General features: G+C 59.3%; 1 protein-coding gene across 9 annotated transcripts in view; it reads left to right on the top strand.

The window, feature by feature from the left end:
• Positions 1-23,501, top strand: part of TMEM94 (transmembrane protein 94) — a 34,328-nt gene that overhangs the window by 9,251 nt on the left and 1,576 nt on the right. The window contains exons 2-31 of one of the 9 annotated variants that reach the window (XM_045813902.2): positions 893-1,022; positions 10,731-10,850; positions 11,152-11,279; positions 11,474-11,610; positions 13,092-13,294; positions 13,649-13,800; positions 14,168-14,270; positions 14,494-14,580; positions 14,850-14,966; positions 15,534-15,590; positions 15,843-15,947; positions 16,088-16,240; positions 16,478-16,687; positions 17,221-17,530; positions 17,792-17,965; positions 18,318-18,420; positions 18,541-18,758; positions 19,520-19,701; positions 19,791-19,929; positions 20,190-20,305; positions 20,441-20,540; positions 20,860-20,968; positions 21,159-21,348; positions 21,580-21,657; positions 21,926-22,011; positions 22,246-22,327; positions 22,572-22,720; positions 22,798-22,892; positions 23,003-23,096; positions 23,279-23,449. In XM_045813902.2, coding sequence (XP_045669858.1) covers positions 999-1,022; positions 10,731-10,850; positions 11,152-11,279; positions 11,474-11,610; positions 13,092-13,294; positions 13,649-13,800; positions 14,168-14,270; positions 14,494-14,580; positions 14,850-14,966; positions 15,534-15,590; positions 15,843-15,947; positions 16,088-16,240; positions 16,478-16,687; positions 17,221-17,530; positions 17,792-17,965; positions 18,318-18,420; positions 18,541-18,758; positions 19,520-19,701; positions 19,791-19,929; positions 20,190-20,305; positions 20,441-20,540; positions 20,860-20,968; positions 21,159-21,348; positions 21,580-21,657; positions 21,926-22,011; positions 22,246-22,327; positions 22,572-22,720; positions 22,798-22,892; positions 23,003-23,096; positions 23,279-23,449 — 3,992 coding nt within the window. In that variant the 5' untranslated portion in view covers positions 893-998. Of the gene's footprint in view, positions 1-892; positions 1,023-4,680; positions 4,951-10,730; positions 10,851-11,151; positions 11,280-11,473; positions 11,611-13,091; positions 13,295-13,648; positions 13,801-14,167; positions 14,271-14,493; positions 14,581-14,849; positions 14,967-15,533; positions 15,591-15,842; positions 15,948-16,087; positions 16,253-16,477; positions 16,688-17,220; positions 17,531-17,791; positions 17,966-18,317; positions 18,421-18,540; positions 18,759-19,519; positions 19,702-19,790; positions 19,930-20,189; positions 20,306-20,440; positions 20,541-20,859; positions 20,969-21,158; positions 21,349-21,579; positions 21,658-21,925; positions 22,012-22,245; positions 22,328-22,571; positions 22,721-22,797; positions 22,893-23,002; positions 23,097-23,278; positions 23,450-23,501 lie in introns of those variants that run through there. The other 8 variants (XM_087854117.1, XM_045813901.2, XM_045813905.2 and 5 more) reach the window with 8 other exon arrangements.

Genomic DNA, 23,501 nt, shown 5'->3' with positions numbered 1-23,501 from the left:
GGGCCTGCTGAGCACTGCCCTGTCAGCAAAGCATGCGGGAGGCCCAGCTCTATGGCGTGTGGGCATGTGGGGGGTGGGCATGTATCTGGGTGTGCGTGTGTGGGCACATGTGTGTGGGTTCCAGTTTACCTTAATGCTAACCTTTAGTTATTTTTAAAATTAATTAAATAATTGTTTTCCTAATCTTTACTCTTTTTTTTTCAAGTTTTTATTTATTTAAGTAATTTCTACACCCAGAGTGGGCTCGAACTTAACACTGAGCCAGCTGGGCACTCCTCATCTTTATTTTATTTCTTTTAGTATTTTTTTTTTTAAAGCTCAAGTGGGAACTTGAAAGGCTGGGGTTCTTTTTATTTATTGATTGATTAATTTGAGAGAGAGAGAGAGTGCACACAGGCAGGGGAGAGGGGCAGAAGGAGAGGGAGAAGCAGACTCCTGGGTGAGCAGGGAGCCTGACACAGGGCTCGATCCCAGGACCTCAGGATCATGACCTGAGCTGAAGGCAGATGCTTAACTGACTAAGCCACTCAGGTGTCCCCTAATCTTTATTTTTTAAAAAAGCTGGGAAAGAAACCAAGGGTTTTCCTGCTTGCTGCAAGTCAGTGAGTAAGGGTACACACGGAGCAAAACACCATTTGCCTCTGAAATGAGGGTTTGAAGGAGGGAAGCTTCAGCCCTCCAGTGCGCCCCGGGAAGCCCTCTCCCTCCCAGCCTCAGCATGGAATCTGCCCAAGGCTGAGCGCCTAGGGAAGCTGGGCTGCTGGGACAGGGCCAACCGGGCTGTGGTGCCCGGGGCTCCAGTCTTTTCCACGTGCCACTCTACTGTGTAGACAACACCGTCATGTTTCTCTACAACCTGGACTTATGGGGTCTCTCCCTTCTTTCTCTCCAGATGCTGCGACTGTGACAGAGTCACTGGGCCTTGTCCATGCTGGGGAGGAGCCTTCCCTTTGGGGGTGACCACATTCATCGGGGCATGCCTGCAGTACTCTGGGCCCATGGATCTGAAGGAGAAGCACACGGTAGGCCACATTCGCTGCCCTGCTCGGTATTGTCTGTGTGTCTCTGTTGGACTCTGTCTACTTGTGTTGGCCTGGGAGGTCCTCTTTTGGGGGCTTTAAACCAAAAGTGAGAGAGGGGGTGTGGCTCTGAGAATGGGGGTACAGGATGGCAATCCCCCCTGAGAGGGTGCTGTTGCTGGGCTGGGAAGCTCTCAGGGAGCTGGGAGCACAGGACAAAGGGTGGGGACCGGTGAGCACAGCAGCATGGGAGCGGATTCCTGATTTGGGTTGGCTCCAAGCCAGTCTTCCACTTCTTGCCCAGGGGTGTGTAATTTCGTTTGTTTGCTCTTTGCTAGGGCTCTGCCCCAACCTGCTGAGCCATGTTGAGTACGGCTGGACACCCTCTCTGTGGTTAGGGAAGAGCTCCCCAGTCAGACTCCAAACACAGCTGCATGACCAGCTGGAGATGCGGAGCCAGGAGGCCCAGGCACCCGCAAGGTCGGCCCCCTCCTCCCAGCCTGCAGGTACGCTGCCCTCGCCTGGCAGTGGATTTGCTGGCAATCAGAGTGTCCTCCTCCCATGACGAAGACTGCCCCAGAGGAGGTCCTTCCGTCTCTTGCCTGGACTTCTGCCACAGCTTCCTACAGGTCCCTCTGTCTCTGATCTCCTTCCTCCACTTGCTGTCAGAGAAAGGTATCCAAAATGCAGAGCTGACCTTTTGTCACCTCTGCTTAAAAGTCACCAGTGGCTTCGCGCCACCTGCTGAAACGTTGAGGGTGCCGGGCGAAGCTCGCCGTCATCCCGCTGCTGCCCGTTGGCCCCGCGTCCCTAGCCTTCCCCACCTTGGCCTTTAGCACCAGGCATTCTGAACACTTCAGAGTTTGGGCACATTGTCCACGTGTAGGCTCCTATTTTTTTTTCCTGACAAACTCCTCCTATTCTTTCTTGAAGACCCATCACCTTCTCCTGATAAGCCCTCCTCCCCCCTCCAGATGGCCGTCCTTCCAGCATTCATAGTATCTCCACCACCTTGCCTGTCACTCTGTATTGAAATAATCTGTCTGTCGCACCTCATCCCTGGGTCCCTGGCTCCTAGCATACAGCCTGGCATGCAGCAAGGGCTCAGTAAATATTTATCAGTTTGGACTTATGGACAGTGATCTTCCTGCCAAAGAGATCTTGGAAGGTGTAGAGAGGGAGCTGTGGGTCCACGCGCTGGGTCCCTGGGGGTGCCTGGCTGCCTGCTAACTCGTTCAGCACCAGGCTCCCCGTGCCTCTGGCCCAGCTGTGGAGTGGGCTTGGAGGCCTGAGCCTGAAGCAGGTGCCCCGGCTGCTCTGCAGGTGTCCAGCCTACGAGTGATTGGCACAGAGGGAAGCAGCTACATTGACCTCTCCCCTAGCCTGGGTGGCAAGGCTGCCGTGTCCAATTGCAAGAGCTGTTCACTTGCAGGGGGTACCCCCTAGGAGCTTTGCTATTGTGTGATGTGGTGGCCTGCCTGGTGAGGCTGAATGTCTCAAAAACAGGGCAGTATTGTCCTCTGGTTCCAGCCTGTTGCTGAAACATCACTTCCTCACGAGTTAGAAACGAAGTCCTGTGAGCCAGTGGGCCAGCTTCTCTCTCAAGCCTAAGGAAGAATGCTTGAGAGCCTGGGATGGATAGCTCTGAGGGACCATTTTCCCTCCAGGATTTTTCTTTATCCTCTTTGTCTTTCTGGAGGAATGAGTCCTGAACTAGAAATATCATCCGCCGTATTCATGGAATACTTCCTGGGGGTTGCTGGAGCTCTGCACCCTGGGGAGGCCGCCCCCAGCTTGAAGAGGCTTATGGTCCAGCTGAGGAAGTAACAGTACAAGCAACTAAGAAATAGAACCGGACAGGGTTTTCTGGAAGTGGCTTGTGAGTTGTACACATGGGCTTCTAAAGATTACCCCGGTGGCCTCCACAGCCGGGGCTTCTTGGAGGCATGGGAATGAAGAGCGCTGGATGGCGGAAGTTGATTGAAAGGGGCCTGTCATCCCCTGGCTGTAGCCCAGGATCAGCTTGGCTGTTGCTGGTTGCTTTTCTGCTCCTTCCTTTCGTGACCTACCAGTCCTCTGTGTCCTCTCCTCTGTCCCTGGTCCCCTGTGGTAGACGTGATGTAGCAGCGAGCGTCTGGGCTTCTGTTTCTCGGATGCAGCGCTCCCCTTTTCGCGTGCGGAAGTGGGCAGTGTAGGACGGGGGCAGAACGGGAGTCCTGCAGAGCCCCCGCATTAGATCCTATGAGCTGTTCTTTCCAGGGTCTGTCGTGCAGGAGGGACAGTTTGCTTAGTTGTCGTGCCAGGGCCTTGGTGGAAAGCTAAGGGGAAGTGTGTCCTGGGAGCAGGGGCCAGGGGTCCACGAGTCTCTCCTTGGCGGTTTGCAAAGTCTGCCTCCCACTGCAAGCTGACCCCACCTCTCCGTGGTCTGCACCTCAGGGAGACCTCCTGCCCCTTAACCTCTGGACTGCCTGACCCCTCCTTTCCTGCTCACATTCAGATCTGGATTTGGCAGAGTTGGGGGGGAGGAGGCGGCAGGGATCTGTGCTAGAGAAGCGGGAGAGGAGAGGCTGGCTTGAACTCAGCAGAGGCTCTCCCTTCACCTTCCCACAGCTGGCTATGGTGGCGATGGTGTTGTTGGTGTTGTCTGGGAAACAGGGCCCTGGAGAAAAGTGTTTAGGCTCCAGGCTGCACTCTCTAGTTCTTGGATCTGTTGGGCTGCTTCCTCTCCCTTGGGGTTTTGCAGCCCCTTCCTAAGGGGCTGGACGTAAGCTGAGAAGTTTCCAGTCTCCTTCCAGGGCCGCCTGTGTGTCACATTTGGAGTCCCGGAGTGATGTGCAGGCCCTGCTTACTGAGCCACAGGTCACTGGGTGGGAGTTGAGGCCCCGTGTCTGCAGGGTCTCCTGTCCCAGAAGCTCTTTGGCAGGTGTGTCTCAATGCAACTGCGTATTTATCAGCTGCTGGCTGAGCTCTGCTGTTGGGGGTCCCCCCCTCCCAGCAACCTGGTGGGTAGGTGTTTGGTCTTAGGTATTGGAATCCTCAGAAGCCCTTCCTGTCTGTGGGCTCTTCCCCCTTCGGCTGGAGTCTTCCACTGGATTCTTCCGAGGGCTTCTGCCCCCCCCTCCCCCGCCTCCTAGAAGTCACTGCTCCAGGCTTCTCAATTGCCAGTCCTTCCCCCTCCACGCTGGATGTGCTGCTATTAATAACGGGCAAGCCCCCCCCCCTTCCTGCAGCTACAAGTGTGGGAAGAGCTGTTGCTGGCGTGGCTCCATGCTGGGAGTCTCTGAGTGATTTGGGGGAGCTCTCATGGATGGCGGGCGCCTACCTTGCCCAGTGACTTGGGGCCGAGGAGGGGTGGTCTGGAGAGAGAGCCCAGGTAGCCCTGGGTGCCACGGTTGCCCTTGGGCTCCCGCAGCCATTTCCATCCCGCACAGCCTCCCCCCTCCTCCCCCCCACCCCACCGCGTGTGCACACCCGGTTGGCTGCAGGCACCCCTCCGCTCACCCCTCGGTGGCCTCTGATGAATGGGCCAAGCTCCTGGGCATCTGGCAGAGCATCTACAAACTTTCTCCTCCCAAGCCGGCTCCTCCCTCCTCTTGCCTGCCTCTCCCTCCCTCCCACAGCGCTGGTGCTGCACTGCTCCTCCTCCCTCCCTCAGTCTGCAGCGTGACTGGAAATAGGCTGAATTAATCAGCAGACTGAAGCTCCGCTCCGCACGGATCCTCTGCGGCAGGCTCCGGCTCCGGCTCCCACGCTCCCCGGCCCACTCCCCTCTTTTTCTCTCTTCTCTCTCTCTCTCTTTTCCTGCCTCTTCTCCTCTCGCCTTGAGGGTGCTGTTGGAAGTTCTGTAGTTGACCCCTTGTGGCTCGGGCTCTACCCCATGCTCTTTAAGCAGACAGAGCTATGGATGCCCCATCAGGGCAAATGCATCAAAGTGAGTATGCTAACTTGGTTTTATTTCTGTTACGAACGCCTCGTTCTCTGCTTTGTGGGCAAGGCTTTGGCTTAGCAGTTGCCACGGTCTTGAAGATGGGCGCTGAACCGGAGGCAGCTCGGATTATGAGGTGGCTAGGACCGAAGAAGGAGGCTGAGAATGGGAGCCACGATGCCCATGTGTCTAGTGCGCTGCCAGCTAGGCTCCCAAGTCACCCAGAGCAGGACTGGAGCCGCGTGTCCCAGTGGGGCATCCTGTCGAGTTACGCTGGGACCCGGGTCTCCATGCACAAGTGATGGGAAGCCCTGGGTCTGGATGTCAGCCCTCCTTGGGGCTAGTCAGGGGGCTCTTTTTCGCTGGACCACATGGGTCATTGAGATGGAAGCAGCCAGGGCCCGCTGATGTCTTCCTCAGTCTGGGTGGGTGCGAGAGGAAGAGGATGGGTGGAAGTGCCAAAGTCAGCATGAGCCCAGAAGAGGAAGAAGCTTGAGGCTTTCTTTGATTTGCCTGGCTGAAGACAGATTTGTGTCTGGCCAAGCTCGGAAGACATTTCTCATGGCTCCTACAAAAGACCCAGCTTCAGTGACTTAGGCATTATGTTGGAGTCCAGCTTTGGGTCCCCTCCCCACCTGCACTGGCCCAGAAAGCTGTGATGGTGGGGACCTGGTTCAAGGGCCAGCCAGTTATTTTATTTTATTTTATTTTATTTTATTATTATTATTTTTTTTTGCTTGAGAGAAAGCGAGCGAGTGAATGACAGTGCACAGAGGGAGAGGGAGCACAGAGGCAGAGGGAGCACAGAGGCAGAGGGAGAAGCAGACTCAGTGCTGAGCAGAGAGCCCGACGCGGGCTCATGACCTGAGCCGAAGGCAGACGCTTCGCCGACTGAGCCACCCAGGCGCCCCAGGGCCAGCCAGTTCTAATTAGCTCTCTGCTGTTGTCAAGGCTGAGGGTCACAGTCTAAATTCATAACCTATCTACCTGAACCTATGGGACCTGGATTCTGCTCCCAAAATAGGTGGAGTGGAGGAAAGCAGCTGCCGTGGGGACAGAGCCTGTGAGGAGTCCTGAAAGGACCAGGGCTGGGGGCCAGGGGCTTTTGGCTCTGGGCCACCTGGGAAACCTGGCCAAGGGGGTGCAAGAGAGTTCAGGGGTGTTGGCTGTGGAACGGCTCATTAGACTGACCCAGATGCTGAGCGGCAGGCCCCATAGAGCGGGTTCTGTTCAGTAGCGGATTCGACAGATTCGACAGTTCTGATTCGACAGATAGAGTTCTTTCCCCACCCTTCGGCTCATCTAAATGCCCATGCCCTCCCAGTGTCCCCCTTTAAAAAAAAAAAAGATTTAATTAATAATTTATTTAAGAAAGAGAGACAGAGAAAGAGAGCAGGGGGCAGGGGTGGTGAGAAGCAGAGGGAGAGGGACAAGCAGACTCCACGCTGAGCACGGAGCCCATTGCAGGGCTCGATCCCACGACCCTGAGATCATGACCTGAGCCAAAATCAAGATTGGACACTTAACTGACTGAGCCACCCAGGCACCCCTCCTGCCCCCAGTGTCCCCCTTTGATGATGGAACGGGGAGGAGAAGCCCAGCTCGTGATGGGCATTTGTGGCCAGCATCTCCTGAGCCTGGGCTTCCTGGAGCCTCCGGTTACTTTGTTAGGTCCGGTTGAGCCTGAGCATTTAAGACAGTGGGATGGGGTTGCTTTTCTCTGCAAAGCACTGGTGTAAGCGGGGAGGCAGGCTCCTACCTCCCCTCTGGTGTAGAGATCTCGCTTAGCCATCACTCCTCACCCCAGGAACATCCTGGGAGATGTCTGGCAGTGGGGTGGGGTGGGAGATTTTGAACATCTGGGCGACAGGAAGAATCTTTTACTCCCTCTGGGTATTTAAGGCTGGGGCATTTTTTCTCATCCTTCTTGGCCCTGTAGGCAAGATATGGAGACCTTCAGATGGCATGTGTATGAGTTGGGTCCTTATTTCTCAAACCAACCCTATGCATCCTTGCACGGTCTCCCCATTGGTGCCCAGCCTAACTTGTGTTTTGAGAAAGGCTGGCAGAGCCCACTCACCCATGGCCCTTTCTTAATTTCCTTTGAAAAGGCTGAAGTTCCACCAGGTTCCTCGGCTTTGGCTCCCATATTGCAAGGGTGGAAGTGCATGAGAGAAACAGTGATTTTACCGGTAACTGGGACTCTCCTGCCAGAGGCAGGGTGAGGTGTTGCCCTTCCCTGTCACTGAGGGGCTGAGGCAGTTGGGTAAGTGTGGTTGGGGCCATGGAGAGTGGGCAGGCCCAGAAGGCTGTGTCCTTGCCCCAGGGCCTACCTGTACGGGCAGGCACTTTCTTTGGGAGGGGTGTGATTACAGAGTGGCTATTTTTCCTCTGCTCTGCTGTCTTTAATCGCCAGTCTGGAGTTGGTGTTCCTGGCCAGACACAACATGCGTGGGCAGACGCCCACAGTCAGCCCTGCAGGCCTCTGCTGGCCCTGCCCCGGGAGCCTCTGCCCCCCTCTGGCCCCTACCTCCCACACCTGGAGAGCAGCAGTGTGCAGGTGCTAGGAACCTGGGTGCAGAGAGAGAAAGAGTGAATCCATTTCTGGGTTGTGGAAGGGGGCACCTGGAATGAGGCAGTGGATGTCAGGACAGCCACAGGGCAAGAGGAGGGGAGTTACTGATGTCCAAAGTCTAAAGGTCTCGGTGGGGTGGGGAGGGGGTGGGCATCACCCTGGTTCCCTGGCTACTCCTCTGAGCCTTTGCCTGCCTTCTGAGCATGGTCCTCATCCCAGACCCAGCGGCTTCCCACGTGACCGGCTGCCCCTGGGATTTATCCAGCCCTCCCTTTCTCCTGTCCAATCCCCAGGTCATGTCTGTTTGGCAGGTAGCCTTTCCACCTCTGTAGGCCAGCCTTTCCCTGCCTCCACGACGTTTTCACCACAGCGTTGCTGGAGGCCTGGCCTAGGCAAGTCCATCTTGGGAACCTTCACCTCTCCCCCTGCGGAGAGAGAGAGCTCACAAAGTGGAACCTGAGGGGGCAGCGGGGAGGGAGGGGCAGTATGGGACGCCCCGTGTGCAGTGGCTGTGACTTCCAAATCCTTTTCTTTCCTGGGTTGGGTGGAACGGGCGTCCTCCCTGGGCCAGCCCCTTAGACACAAGAAGGCCTCTGGGCCCCTTCTCCTCTCTTCCTCCCCCCATGCTGGAGACTCTCTCCCCTTCCATGTCAGGAGTCAGGGAGACAGGCGTCCAGACCTTAGCCTCAGCCGACACTCATCTGTCCTGGACCACGGCGTCTCAGGAAGGCCCCAGGATCTCTGCCAGAGGGAGGTCGACGCTGTATAGTAGAGCATTTACCCGTGCTGGGGTGTGGGCCTCCTGCCCAGAGGCCCGTATCTTCCTGAGCTGAAATAACCAGTTATCCCCTCTGGGAAGAAGCAGCTCTTATCTTCATAATCCCCCAAAGCCAGCATGGAGAGCAGGGATTAGGGGCGATTTAGGCAAGGGATCTGGGAAGTCTTGGGGCCAGGCGCACTCTGGAGCCCATCCTCATCCCTCGGGCGAGAAAGCTGGCAATGGGCCAGCGTGGGGGCTCCACGCAGGTGTGTCCTACCAGGGCGGGTCCGCAGTCATGGGATACTGCCCCCGTGCAGCAGCCCCTTCTGCTCGTGGAGATGTGTGTCCTGTGAGGGGCAAGGGCTGCCAAGGAGAGTGGTGGCTATGGAGACAGGCACGGAGGAGGAAGTCAGGGACATCAGTGGGCAAAGCCAGGGCAGACCCCAGGGAAGGCCGAGGGGGAGGAGGGGCAGGCCAGGAGTTGAGGCAGCCAGGGCGTCACCAGCTTAGCCACCCTTGGCCAGGACTCAGTAGATAACCCCAGCCCCTTTCTTGGTGCCCCAAGTCTAGGGCTTTGCTCCTCTTGCTCAGGAACCTTGCCTGGGGGGAGCGCACATCAGTGCTCTTGGGAAAGACCCAGTTCTCTGTCAGCACTCCTTTCCCAGGGGTGTTCTTTTTCGCAGGGCCCCTGACCTAGGAATCTGTGCATCAGATTCAATGTGAGGATCGACCTCACCTTCAGAAGTTTTGATTTGGTAGTTTTTGGGGGGGGGCGGGACCTGGACATCCACGTTTTTAGAAGCTCCAGGTATTTCTGCTATAGATCCCGGGTTGACAACCCCTGACTCATGTGTCACTGGGATCACTGAAGCTATGTGCACACTCATTCCTCCATTCACTCAGCCCGTGGCCGTGGGGCCGCTGCTTGTGCCAGGCGCTGTCTCAGCAGGTGGCGGGAGGGATGTGGAGATGGAAGAATTCAGTACCTGTTTTCAAGGAACTGGCAGTCTGGTGGGAGAGCCCGACAAGTCAGTCTATGATGACAGCTCTCCACAATGCAGACTGGGAGCCAGGTTGCCCAGGGTGCTCTTGGAATACAAACCTCTTCCCGTAAGGGCAGCCCTTGGCTTTGGGAAGATTTCCCAGAGCAGGTGACGTTTGAGCTGAGGCTTGAAGGGGAAGAGAGAGGTGTCTGGGCCCGTGTTGCTGGGTAGGGAAACATAGAGAGGTACTTGCAGCCGAGTTCTTAAAGAGCACAGCTTGCGTCAGGAAGGGAGGAAACGCAGGAGAGGAGGCTGGAGAAGCTGGCGGATCACAGGTCCTGCTCTGGAGTCTGGGCTCGTTGGAAAGATAAACGGGGGTTGGTTGAGGTGATGTGCGCTGCTCTGGCTGGATGTTGCAGTTGGCTTGGAAAAGGTGGACACTGAGGAGTGGGAGGGGGCGGTGGTCACTGAGGGAGTGGCGCTGTACAGCTGGGAGGGCCACGCTCCAGGGTTCGGGAGGAATCCACTCCTAGGGGCCCGTGAAACAGCAGTGTGGCCGTCGAGTAAACAGGTTAGCATTCAGGGCCGTGGTCAGGCCTGGAAGTAAACGTCAGGAGCTGTAAGCTTGGAGGCGTGGTGGGGGACTCCATGATGGTGGCCGAGGCTGTCCTGGAAACGTACATGAATTTGTTAAGATGTCCTTGGGATGGGCTGTGGGGTGGATGAAGGGGAAAGAATAGCCAGTCAGAGAAGGAGAAGACAGGGGCGAAGCCCAGGAGTGGGGCTGTCAGTAAGGAGAGGCCAGGCTGGGCTCGCACAGGACAGCGTGGGTGGTCCCCAGTGCCGCCCAGGACCACCCCTATCCATGCCCTGTTCCTCCACCCTCGGTGACAGGAGAGGATGGCATCGCAGGTCCTGTCCTGGGAGCAGTTGTCCCTTGTCTGAGATCGTGTCCTTCCCGATGCCAGAGTGTTGCGATATGCTCCCTTCTGTGAAATGGTGGAAACAGTATTTGGTGGGTTTTTTCTCAGTGTTTTTACCTAGGAACGATGAAGAGCTAGTGTCTTCTTGTTAGTTCCCCTTTCCCCACTTAAAAAAAAAAACACACTAGTTTTCGGCTCATGAAATACACAGATGGCAACAGAGGTCGATGGGAAAATGAGGGGCGAGAGCAGTGTGTGGGGCCGGGACATGCCGATGGCCTTGGAAGGTGGGTTAAGAAACACTGAGTAGAGAAAGTTGTGTGTCTGTTACTGTTTTTAACGTGGCCTTGAGGAGTAGGGGACTTCTACTGTAGTGGTGATTTGAGCAGACACGCTGAGGGCCGGGGTGGCTGGTAGAGGAAGAGGTGGGAGGATTCAGGGGGAGAGGTGATGAGGGCCCGGCCTGCGGCCTGCGATGGATGGCCTCTCCGGGCAGTGACCTGGGGCCTCCAGGGCGATGCTGAGCGCCGCCTGGTTCCCTCCAGGGCGAGCCACCCTTGTCCCTGGGCCTGTCTACCCGGAAGGCCCTTAGCATCCTGAAGGAGCAGCTGGAGGCGGTGCTGGAGGGACACCTGAAAGAACGGAAGAAATGTCTCACGTGGAAGGTGAAGCTTCTCGGCGGGGAAGCGAGAGCCGAGGTGGGATGGCAGAGAGGTGTGGGAGGCCCGCGCTCGGGACCCGGGAGCCCGTGCTCGCTGGGCGGCGTGACCCGACCGAAGCCTCAGTAAAAATCAGAAGGAAGCCGGGGCTGCCCCGCGGAGTGATGTCCTGACCCCCGCTTGCTCCAGGAGCCCAAGCGGCTGGACCCCAGCCCAGACCAAAGCCAGAAGACCGGGGCAGCCCCAGGCCGGGTCGGGCGGGTGTGGGAGCAGGGCGGGCCCCTCACTCGCCGCCGCCCCTCCGCAGGAGCTGTGGAGAAGCAGCTTCCTGCACCACAGTAACCGCTGCTCCTGCTTCCACTGGCCCGGAGCCTCGCTCATGCTGCTGGCCGTGCTGCTGCTGCTTGGCTGCCATGGGAGCCAGCCGGCCGGCAGGTAACCTTCCTCCCGGGGAGCTCGCTGCCCCCACGGTCACGGGCTGGGTCCCCGGGAATCCTCAGTCCCTGTGCTGGCTGCCGTCAGCACCCGAACGACACACTCTCCGCAGGAGGCACCGGGGTGGGGTGTCTCAGGTTGGCTGGCCGGGGGAGCCCGTCCCCTGCTAGCACCCCCGCGCCTCTTCCCGCCAGCCACGGGGCCGAGCTGGTGAACGCCTCGGCGCTGCTGCTCTTGCTGCTGCTCAACCTCGTCCTCATCGGGCGGCAAGACCGGCTGAAGCGGAGGGAGGCACAGCGGAGGCTCCGAGGGATCATTGACCAAATCCAAGGTGAGGCCGAGGGTCAGGCACGCTGGGTGGGAAAGGGTGCTCTGCGATGTGTCAGCCCTAGGAGCGCTTCTCCCGAGTCCCGGCCAGGAGCCCCGCGCGATGGCGCTGCCCCTGGTCAGCATCCTGGGGGCTCTTGGCATCAGGAGAGTGAGAAGGCTGCCCTGCCGTCTTTTGAGCGGGACAGTGAGAGCCAGGGACATGCGAGCATTGGCCTGAGCACGGCACGCAGGGAGGCTGATGGCAGCCCAGTTGGCTTGCAGGCTTGCTAACGATGGGAGACTAACAGAGAAGGCCCTCTCTTGGCAGGAGGACAGTTGAGGTTTTCTCTTCCAAGTCTCTTGTCTGGCGGTACTGGGCCAGGGCAGGTAGGATGCTGGGCCAGGGAAGTCTAAGACCCGCAAGAGTCAGGGTTGGGGGCCCAGAGCCGGGAGCCCAAAACAGAGCAGCACTATTCCTAAAGAAGGGAGTTGCTGAGTCCGATTCCTGCTTGCTCATTCATTCACTTAGTGTTTATCAAGCCCGAACTGTGGATTGGGAATATTAGGCTCTTCTGAGAGACAGTGGTTCCCACTTTCCAAGGGCCTATGGTCTTGTAAGAGAAACATCTACTGTCTGAGACCTTTCTTGCACCCAACCAGGCAGTGGACATTTAAATGCTAAGTGAGAATGATCAGTTAGTTGCAGCCACGTGCCACGCATGGGAAGTACAACAGTGATTGAGAAGGATTGGCCCTGCTCTCTGAGAACTTAGTCTCTTGCTCAGGAACCATCAGTGGCTCCCTCTTGCTTATCAAAGCTGCCCAGAACCTCTGGGCCAGGCTTCAGCCTCCCTCTCCGCACTCTTCTCTCACTGTCATTGTTACCCGAAAACTCCTCCCCAGTGCCAAACCCATTGCGGACCTCCTGCTTCTGTGCCTTTGCCCTGCTGTCCCCCTGCCTGGTGTGCTCCTCCCTCCCTCGGCTCCAGCTGACAGATCTGGCCCATCCTTCAAGATCCATCTTAAAAGCTCCCTTTTCCCTGAAGCTGCCTCTGATCACATCGGCTGTGCTGTGCTCCTGCAGCACTGGGATCTTTCCTAAAGCTCTGAGCACGTGTTTGCCTTGATTTGTGTTATCTGCCCACATACATCTCTCTTTTCGGTTGCGGCTCCTCCAGGGCACGGACTGTGTCATCTTCACCTTTGACCTTTGCATCCCTCAAAGCCCTCAGCAATGCTTGTGAAATGTATTTGAATGGAGTGAGGGTACAAAGAATAAGAGCTTCAGGTGTTCAGAGGAGGTAGAAGTGCCTGGGCTGGAGTGGTGGGAGAGGCTTCGCGGGGGAGGTGACCTTGAGAGAGGGATGGTGTTGGAATGGATGGTGTGGGTTGCTGCAAGCCTTCTGGGAAAGGAAGGAGAGCAGGCAGAGCTCCACGGGGTGTGCTGGGTGCTGATGTACGGAGCTGTGGGTGAGGTGGTTTCCTTCTTTCCTTCCTCCTTAGATGCACTCAGGGATGGCAAGGAGATCAAGTGGCCAGATGCCATGTACCCAGACCTCCACATGCCCTTTGCACCATCCTGGTCCCTGCACTGGGCCTACAGAGATGGACACCTGGTCAACCTGCCAGTTAGCCTGTTGGTAGAAGGAGACATCATAGCGCTGAGGCCCGGCCAGGAATCGTTCGCCTCTCTGAGGGGGATCAAGGTAGCTCGAGGCTTTTCTCGTTCCCTGGAAATGCTGTGGGAGCATCTACAGGCAATGGTGGGAGGGTCCCAGGGCTTAATCCTGAAGCTTCCCAGCCGGCTCACAGGCTTCTTGGCAAGGGCTCTGGAGGAATGGAGAAGAGCTGGAATGTCTTTCTCCTTGTCCTGTTCTTTCTTTACTCCAATCCTTAAGCTGCTAGGAATCCAGTTCTACAGCCCCCCCACCCCCAGCTGACTCTTTGCTAACTGATGGTCCCTAACCCAGTGAGATGTCCCCACTTAGTTGGAATTGTCAAGAAAGAGTGGCTTCTAATTGAACCAACGCCCTCGCCCTCCTCCCCTGACCCTCTGGCAGGATGATGAGCACATCGTCTTAGAGCCAGGAGACCTGTTTCCCCCTTTCTCTCCACCCCCTTCCCCCCGGGGAGAAGTGAAGAAAGGGCCACAGAACCCTCAGCAGCACCGGCTCTTCCGCGTCCTTGAGACCCCTGTGATCGACAACATCAGGTAGGGTTGCTGCCCTGCCTTCCTTCTGGCCCCTGAGTTCTCTCCTCTGGTGCCTTTGGGAGCAGGGGGCAGGGTGACAAGGAGCGAGCCTCGTTTATACTGAGCCCCCCTTAGGGTAGACACCTCTGTGGATTCTTTAACTTTAGTATCTCATGAGAATTCCTAGTCTGGGTGATTGTTCCTCTCCCCGTTGGAACTCTGAGGGGACAGCTCTGGAGGTTGCCCCAGACCCCTCTCCCAGGGGCCCCCTTGGTGGGGGCCAGGGAACAGGAGAGATGGCCTGACTCAGTGATGCCCCGTGCAGGTGGGTGTTTCCAGCCTCTTCTCTTGAGAGCTTGCCCAACTAAAGGGTTACCCCTTTCTGCAGATGGTGCCTGGACATGGCCCTGTCCCGCCCAGTCACCGCTCTGGACAATGAGAGGTTCACAGTGCAGTCGGTGATGCTGCACTACGCCGTGCCCGTGGTCCTGGTGCGTGAGGCGGGCCTCTCAGGGCAGGCGAGAGGGCTGGGAAATGGGGGGGGCCTCAGGGCCAGATTCAGGTGAGCGTGTGAGTAAAGATGGGGGGGCCCAGAGTGAGATGGCCCGTGCTGGGGCTGGGGGGTATGAGTGGGCAGAGGAAGGGGAGCCTTAGAGCCTGGGTCCCTCTCTGGGGAGGGGAATGCTAAGGCTGCACTTCTCCTGTTCCCCAAAGGCCGGCTTCCTCATCACCAATGCCCTGCGCTTCATTCTGAACGCCCCTGGCGTCACCTCCTGGCAGTATACCCTCCTCCAGCTCCAGGTAACCCCCGCCCTTTCCCCTCTGTTGTGCTTGGCTCTTTCCTTGGAGGCTGGGTCCCCTCAGGGTGCCCTGGCTGTCCCTCCCTCTCTGTAGCCCAGAGGTCCCTCCAGCTTCAGCTTAAGAATGCCTCTCCCCTTCTCTTCCTGCCCTGGACAGCTGTCCCTTTCTGCTCAGGGAATGGCTTCGGGCCTGGGGAAGGCCTTCCGTCCCTCCCTCTTTCCAGGTCATCGGCTCTTTGGGAGCCTTCAGTGTGGTTCGTGCTTCCCCAGGTGAATGGCGTCCTGCCCATCCTCCCCCTGCTCTTTCCAGTCCTCTGGGTTCTGGCAACTGCCTGTGGAGAAGCTCGAGTCCTGGCCCAGATGAGCAAGGCCTCTCCCAGCTCCCTGGTAGGTTGTTCCAAGGCATCTGGGGGACAGTACAAAAAGAACAAAAGTCACTGGGGCGCCTGGGTGGCGTAGTCGTTAAGCGTCTGCCTTCGGCTCAGGGCGTGATCCCGGCGTTCTGGGATCGAGTCCCACATCAGGCTCCTCTGCTATGAGCCTGCTTCTTCCTCTCCCACTCCCCCTGCTTGTGTTCCCTCTCTCGCTGGCTGTCTCTATCTCTGTCAAATAAATAAATAAAATCTTTAAAAAAAAAAAAAAAAGAACAAAAATCAGGAGCAAAAAGAGGATGTCAGCTGTGCCCCAGGGAACAGATGCAGAGGTCCAGTCCCACCGTGGGCCCCGTGCACGAGCGGGCCCTGAGAAGCTCCCCATGTGGCAGAGCCTCCAGGCCAGGCCCTGGGAGGTGGGGGATCATCCGTCCCAGCACTCAGCGGACAGGGGACTCGGGGAATGCCCAGGTGTCTTTTACCAAAGGTGTCAGGAGCCTTGCTGGTGTGGGGTCCCCACCCCTGCAGCTGGGAGGCCTGTGTAAGGGCATCTCCCTGAGCTGGTGCCCTCTTCTCCGTGCAGCTGGCCAAGTTCTCAGAGGACACCCTCAGCAGCTATACGGAAGCTGTCTCCTCTCAGGTACACGCACCTGGGACACCTTCTGCCTCAGGCCCCTGTAGCCACCAACCCGAGCTCCCTCAAGGGGGCCCCTCCCGAACCCTGGGGCTCCCCTATTTTATGGCCGCGGAGCCTCCTGTCTCACGTGGGCAGTGCGCTCTGCCCGGACAAATGCCTCTCCACCGCATCTTCCTGGTGTCCCCGGACTGCTTCCTCTGCTCGCCCCAGAGGCTATCTCTGGGGGAATAACACGGACTTTGTCTCTCCCACCAGGAAATGCTACGTTGCATTTGGGGTCACTTCCTGCGGGTGATCCAAGGGACATCGCCGACCCTGAGCCACAGCTCCAGCCTGCTGCACAGCTTGGGCTCCGTCACGGTGAGGGCCGGCCCTGCGGGGGGACCCCGCCTCCGCTGACCTGCCCCCGGCCGTGTCCAGCTGCCCGCCCGCCACTGAGGTGGACGCTGGCAGGACAGGGAATGCCAGGCCCCCTTCCCAATCCCCGTCTCTCCCTGCAGGTCCTGTGCTGTGTGGACAAACAGGGGATCCTGTCATGGCCAAACCCCAGCCCGGAGACCGTGCTGTTCTTCAGTGGGAAGGTGGAGCCCCCGCACAGCAGCCACGAGGACCTAACAGATGACCTGTCCACCCGCTCCTTCTGCCATCCCGAGGTAGAGGAGGAGGTATGGCCGGCTCCCGAGGACCCAGCTCTGGGCCCGGCCAGTGGCCTCAGGGAGGGCGAGGCTGGAGGGAGAAGGGAGGCTGGAGCAGCGTTAGGATCTGCTTCCGGGCCGTGTTCGGCCAGAGCCTCCACCCCAGGCAGCGAGGGGGCATCACTGCCCTGCCTCCCTGGTCCAAGGCGGCCAGCGGGACCCTGGTCCGAGGCCTGTGCTCCTTGTTCTCCTCAGCCCCACGAACGAGATGCCCTCCTGGCCGGTTCCCTGAACACTACCCTGCACCTTTCCAATGAGCAGGAACGTGGTGACTGGCCTGGTGACGGTCCCAAGCCCGCTGAATTCTACTCTCACCACAAAGCACACGGCCGCAGCAAACACCCGTCCGGCTCCAACGTGAGCTTCAGCCGGGACACGGAGGGCGGTGAAGAAGAGGCTGGCAAGGTGAGAGGAGCGCGGAGAACAGCCGCGGGGTGCCCTGGCCTCCCTGCTGAAGGGGCCAAGGGGTGCAGCCCGTCCTGGATGGATGCGGCCAAAGGACAGATGTGACGGCCTCCCTTCTCAGGCCTCCAGGCTCGGCCAGGCAGGATGGCTTCCTGAGGCCTCATCCAGGACCCAGGGCCCTTCCAGGAAGGAGGCCCTTTCCCCATCTCTGGGTCTTACAAATGGTAACTGGTTGGGCATGGCCCTTCCTCCTGGTCACAGCCTTCTAAAGACAGAAAGTTGGTGACTCCCTCTAAAATACCTCCCCCTGGCTGAGAGAGACCCTGCATTGTGCCCTCCCTGCTCTGGCACCCTCTTCTGAGGTGCTGCCGTTGTTGGGCACAGCTACCGGAAGCAGCCGAAGCCCAGCAGGGACGGGGAGAGGGTTTCTGGGAGGAATGGGAAGATCGTGGGTGCGAGCGTGCTAGCCGGGAAGGGGTGCCTTCTCCCCGGCTGAGGCTCTCCCCTCCCCTCCCCATTTCCCTGCCACCCAGCCCGGGCTGGAGGGCGAGCCCTACGAAGCAGAGGACTTCGTGTGCGACTACCACCTGGAGATGCTGAGCCTGTCCCAGGACCAGCAGAACCCCTCCTGCATCCAGTTCGACGACTCCAACTGGCAGCTGCACCTCACATCCCTGAAGCCCCTGGGCCTCAACGTGCTGCTGAACCTGTGTAATGCCGGTGTCACCGAGCGGCTGTGCCGCTTCTCCGACCACCTGTGCAACATTGCCCTGCAGGAGAGCCACAGCGCCGTCCTGCCCGTGCACGTGCCCTGGGGCCTCTGCGAGCTCGCCCGCCTCATAGGTGCGCTGGCCCCCGGCTCTGAGCAGACCAGTGCCCCGGGCCTTCGCCAGGAGCCCTGGCAGCCCTGGCAGCTTCTGACCACCCCCGGGGATCAGGCCCCATTTGACAGTGCTGCCTAGGCTGGGAAAATAACCAAGGGCAGGATGAAAGGGGGAAAGAACCAGCCCAGCCTGACGGGGGTTCTCTCCCTGCAAGCGAGGGAGCTGTAGGTGCTGTGGGCTTCCTCCCAGACACCCCGAGTTGCTGTGCCTCCCCCTGCAGGCTTCACTCCTGGGGCCAAGGAGCTCTTCAAACAGGAGAACCACCTCGCACTCTACCGCCTCCCCAGCGCCGAGATGGTGAAGGAGACATCGCTGGGGAGGCTCTCCTGTGTCACCAAGCGGCGCCCCCCACTCAGCCACATGATCAGTCTCTTCATCAAGGACACCACCACCAGTGAGCCTTCCACGCTTGGCCAGCATCAGGCCAGACCTGCCCGGAGCTTGGCAGGGCAGGGCTTCTTTTAGACGTCCCTTTTTCAGGGGGCCTGGGCAGATGAGCACTAGACTGCCTCCAGAGTCTTCCTCAGATGTGGCAGGGATTGGATTTGGGGACTGCTGCTGGGAGGGTGGTGGCCACAGGGGTTGGGGACTGAAGGGTCGCAAGCCCACAGAGGCCTGGGGCATCCTACTCCCCAAGGGCTCCCTAGCACCCTTCTCAGGGATGGCAGGGTGTTACCTGAGGCGGGAGTGACAGGCGGCAGTGGCTAGGGCCGCTCATGGTTTGACCTCTGTCCTCCCCCCCTCAGGCACAGAACAGATGCTGTCCCATGGCACGGCTGACGTGGTCTTAGAGGCCTGCACAGACTTCTGGGATGGGGCGGACATCTACCCTCTTTCGGGTTCTGACAGGTGGGTGAGGAAGCCCCCTCATGCTGATGGCAGACAGCCTTGGCCATCTGCCTGCCTGGCTCACCGGCATGGGGGCATCTCAGGGCCACTCCCCTCACTTCTGCCCTACTCTCCTGGCAGAAAGAAAGTGCTGGATTTTTACCAGCGAGCCTGCCTGTCTGGGTACTGCTCTGCCTTCGCCTACAAGCCCATGAGCTGCGCGCTGTCGTCCCAGCTCAGCGGCAAGTGCATCGAGCTGGTGCAGGCGCCTGGCCAGAGCAGTATCTTCACCACGTGTGAGCTGCCCAGCACCGTCCCCATCAAGCTGAGCACGCGCCGCAGCAGCTGGAGCTCGGACGGTACCGTGCGCGTCTGTCCCGTGGGGGGCCCCGTGGGGAGGGCTTCCGGAGGGCCGTGGAATCGATCGGAGCGGAGGGAACCGTGGGCGCGCCGGACCTGGAGCAGCGGGGTGGCATTCTCTGTCTGGTGGCGCGGGCAGGTCCGTCTCCTTCTCACGGGTCACCAGGTTCTTGCTCTGCCCTCCTCACGGGCTGCTTGTGACACTCCAGTGCGATGGCAGAGGGCTTTCTTTGAAAGTTATAAAGCAGCAGTATTTATAGACCATTAGCCTTAGTCAATCGGACGAAAAGGCCAGGTTGCAGTGATGCTGGAACAGAGGGACTCAGAGCCACCCCACCCCTCCCCATGCCACCAAACAGACAGACTCACAGAGTCTTATGACCCGAAAGACCATGAGTTGAGGCCAAGGCTGAGAGTGAGGGCAGCCCCCTAGCCCTGGACCAGGGCCAGGCTCTGTCGTTACTCCTTAGGACCATCACCTGACTGATGAGTACCTTTCATTGTCTTTTCTCCTGTGTCTGTTGGCTCCTTTATGTGTCTCGGCTGTGTGTGTGTGTGTGTGTGTGTGTGTGTGTGCGTGCGTGCGTGTGGCTGTGTGTGTGTGTGTGTGTGTGTGTGTGTGTGTGTGTGTGTGGTCCCCTGGGGCCGACATGCTCATTGATTTGGGTGTGGCATCTGTGTGTGTGGCCTGGGCTGCCTCCTGGAATCTGCTGGTTCCTGGGTGTCCTGGCTGGGCTTTGTGCCTTGTGCCTACCTGAAGAAGGGATCGGGGAGGTGCTGGAGAAGGAAGACTGCATGCAGGCCCTGAGCGGCCAGATCTTCATGGGCATGGTGTCCTCCCAGTACCAGGCCCGGTTGGACATCGTGCGCCTCATCGACGGGCTGGTCAACGCCTGTATCCGCTTCGTCTACTTCTCTTTGGAGGATGAGCTCAAAAGCAAGGTGGGGAGAGCCATCCCACTCTGCTGCCACTGACCGTTTCTCCTGTGGGCTCGCGGGCCCATCTGTTCATTGCCATCTGCCTTTTGCAGGTGTTTGCAGAAAAGATGGGCCTGGAGACAGGCTGGAACTGCCACATCTCCCTCACGCCCAATGGTGACATGCCTGGTTCTGAGATCCCCCCCTCCAGCCCCAGCCATGCTGGCTCCCTGCATGATGACCTGAATCAGGGTAAGGGCACACAGGTTTGTGGTGGGGACGAGGCGGGTGTGGGCAGTTCCCCCTCCTTGGAGCTACAGCTAGAAAGAGCCTCCACTGATCCCTCCCAAGAAGTACATTCCCTTGGAAAATGGCTCTGTCTCCCTACGGTAACAACAGTTGATAGTGGAGGAGAGGAGACCCGAAGCAGGAAGTTCTCTGCCATCTTCGGGGCAAGCAAGGGCCCGCAGAAGGCTGACTCCAAGGTGAGGGACAGGCTTTCATCCCCACAGTGTCCCGAGATGATGCAGAAGGGCTCCTTCTGATGGAGGAGGAGGGTCACTCAGACCTCATTAGCTTCCAGCCTACAGACAGCGACCTCCCCAGCTTCCTGGAGGACTGCAACCGGGTAGGATGACAGGGTCTGTGCTCCTTGGCCCCCCGAGGTAGTGGACTGGCCGGTCCAGAGAAGGGAGGAAGGGAGGGAAGGAGGGAGAGACCCTTCTCCCGACCCTGAGGCTACTGACATCCCTGCTCCCTGCAGGCCAAGCTGCCACGCGGTATCCACCAGGTGCGCCCCCACCTCCAGAACATTGACAACGTGCCCCTGCTAGTGCCCCTGTTCACCGACTGCACCCCCGAGAGTGAGTACCACAGCCACAGCTACTAAGCAGGCCTGGGTTCCCAGTGGGCTCTGCAGGAGATTTGGATGTCCCATGCAGGGAGCCGAGCAACCTGAGCTGGGAGGAGCCGGGGAACGTGGGGGGCTGGAGCTGTGGGTGTGCCCTTTCTAGGTAGACAGAAGTGATAGTAATATAATATTCACGCTCTTGGGGGGAGGACTGTCCCCAAAGAGGGGCCTGCTTTCCCCTGTCTCCTGCTCTCCTGCCCTGAGTCTCTCCCCGGAGCCTCACACAGGGCTCCACCCACCTGACTCGGTGCCCCCCGACTCTGCCCCCTCAGCCATGTGTGAGATGATCAAGATCATGCAGGAATATGGGGAGGTGACCTGCTGCCTGGGCAGCTCTGCCAATGTGAGGAACAGCTGCCTTTTCCTCCAGAGTGACATCAGGTCAGGGGGACGCCCTAGAGTGGGGGTTTGTTGGGGCTGGGGCCTATTCCGTGGCTGATCTGGCTATGGTTGGGACCAGCAGACCTGGGCATGGTGGGGAGAGAGGGGGTGGGTGCTTGCCTAGTCCCATGGGAGATGGGATGTTTGCAGAGTGTGGCTGATGCCTATGCTTTGCCCCTACACTGAGCAGCATTGCCCTGGATCCCCTGTACCCATCCCGCTGCTCCTGGGAGACCTTTGGCTACGCCACCAGCACCAGCATGGCCCAGGCCTCGGATGGCCTTTCTCCCCTACAGCTCTCGGGGCAGCTCAACAGCCTCCCCTGCTCCCTGACCTTTCGCCAGGAGGAGACCATCAGCATCATCCGGCTCATTGAGCAGGTGGGGGCTGGGCAGGTGGAGGGGGCAGGGATGGGGGTGCCACGTGGTGTGGGGAAGAGGGACACCAGATCCATCTGGGCTCCCAGGGGCCGATTTCCCTCCAAGGGAGGCTTTCCCCGGCGGTTTCATTTGCCTCCACCCTTTCCTAGCAGGAGCATCTGGGGCATCTGGCTCTTGGCTGAGATTTGTCAGCTGTAGGCCCGGCCACAATCTGTCCCTCCCGGTCCCTAGGCGCGGCACGCCACCTACGGCATTCGAAAGTGCTTCCTCTTCCTGCTGCAGTGCCAGCTGACCCTGGTGGTCATCCAGGTGAGCGGGGGCCTGCACAGGCACCCCCCCCCGCAAGGCCCCACTGAGATCTGGGGTGGCAGGCTGGGAGGATGCTGCATGGCCTAGGGGGCCCCATGCCTCTGTGGAACCCCTGGGCTTTTGGAAATGACCCCATCGGCAGAACCGCAGCCCCTGTGGCCCCAGATCCTCTGGGCATGTCTGGGCACAGGGCAAGGCAGCCCTGGGGCTCCCGGCATCCTACTGTTTGCCAGAACCTAATCCTGCTTGCTGGGCTCTCCTGGTCTAGTTCCTGTCTTGCCTGGTTCAGCTGCCGCCGCTGCTCAGCACCACCGACATCCTGTGGCTGTCCTGCTTTTGCTACCCTCTGCTCAGGTGAGAGTCGGGCTGCCCCTCCGGGGCCAGGCAGGCGGGGCAGGCCAGGGTCTGCGAGACCTGCTCAGTGCTCACGACCCCGGCACAGGAGACACTGGGGGGGACTCTCCCTTGTCTTATCCCATCTCCCCCCAGACCTGCCCTCACTCCCAAAACTCCTGAAAGGCTTCCCACGTGGGAATTGGGAGCCAGAGGGTCACAGTCACCAGCCTTCACCCAGTCCCTCCTTTTCAGCATCTCTTTGCTGGGGAAGCCCCCCCATAGCTCCATCATGTCTATGGCCACAGGGAAGAACCTTCAGTCCATTCCTAAGAAGGTGAGCAATGCGGAGCCCAGTGTGCCTGGGCCTTTCCTGAGGAACATGGGTGCGGAGGGGGCCGAGGCTCCGGGGAGAGATGGGGGCTGCTGTCAGAACTTCCCCCAACCGAAGGGGAGGTGGTGGGAGGGAAGGATCCTCTTCCCCCGGCCTGCACGTTTCCTGAAGCGCGCGTGGAGCCCAGTGCCCGTGGTGCCAGCGGGGCGGTGGCCGCGGGAGTGACCGGCCTCCCTTCTCTCTGCAGACCCAGCACTACTTCCTGCTCTGCTTCTTGCTCAAATTCAGCCTCACCATCAGCTCCTGCCTTGTCTGCTTTGGCTTCACGCTGCAGAGCGTCTGTGACAGCTCCCGGGCCCGCAACCTCACCAACTGCTCCTCCATCATGCTGCGCAGGTGGGTCCTGACCCTGCCCGCCCCCCCCAACTTTCCCGGGGCGCAGCGAGGGCTGAGGCCACCCCTTGCTTTGGCAGTCATGCCGACACAGCTCCAGCCTGGTTTGACGACTTTGCCAACGGGCTGCTGACAGCTCAGAAGCTCACCGCCGCCCTCATTGTCCTGCACACGGGTGAGGGGCTCCCAGGGAGCGGCCGGTGGGGGGGCTGGGGGGGCACCCGGGGGGCAAGGACTCGGGTGGAGGGAGGTCTGACGCCCCCCCACTGACCCTGTTTTCTCCAGTCTTCATTTCTATCACCCACGTGCATCGCACCAAGCCCCTGTGGAGAAAGAGCCCCCTGACAAACCTCTGGTGGGCCGTGACCGTGCCTGTGGTGTGAGTATCTGCGGATGGAGGTCGGGGAGGGGCAGGGGCCTTTGGCAGGACTGGGGTTTGAAGTCCTGCTTCAGGGAGTTGAACCAGAGGTCGGTTGCTGCCCTCCTTGAGCTACTCGTACTGAGAAAGGGAAGGAAGCAAGAAGGCCCAGGTTCACGCAGAGCTGCCACCTCTCCCTGCAGCCTGCTGGGGCAGGTGGTCCAGACGGCAGTGGACCTGCAGCTGTGGACACACAGGGACAGCCACGTCCACTTTGGCCTGGAGGACGTGCCTCTGCTGACATGGCTCCTGGGCTGCCTCTCCCTGGTCCTTGTGGTGGTCACCAACGAGATCGTGAAGCTGCATGAGATCCGGTGAGCCACCAGCAGGGCACGCCCTCTGGGCTCAGGCTCGTGCCCCAGGCCT

Source organism: Ursus americanus, chromosome 23 (assembly GCF_024610735.1).
Source record: "Ursus americanus isolate L20-20 chromosome 23, mUrsAme1.1.p, whole genome shotgun sequence".
Classification (NCBI taxonomy): domain Eukaryota; kingdom Metazoa; phylum Chordata; class Mammalia; order Carnivora; family Ursidae; genus Ursus; species Ursus americanus.
The sequence above is the reverse complement of the archived record's forward strand: the minus strand, read 5'-3'. Positions and strand labels throughout refer to the sequence as shown.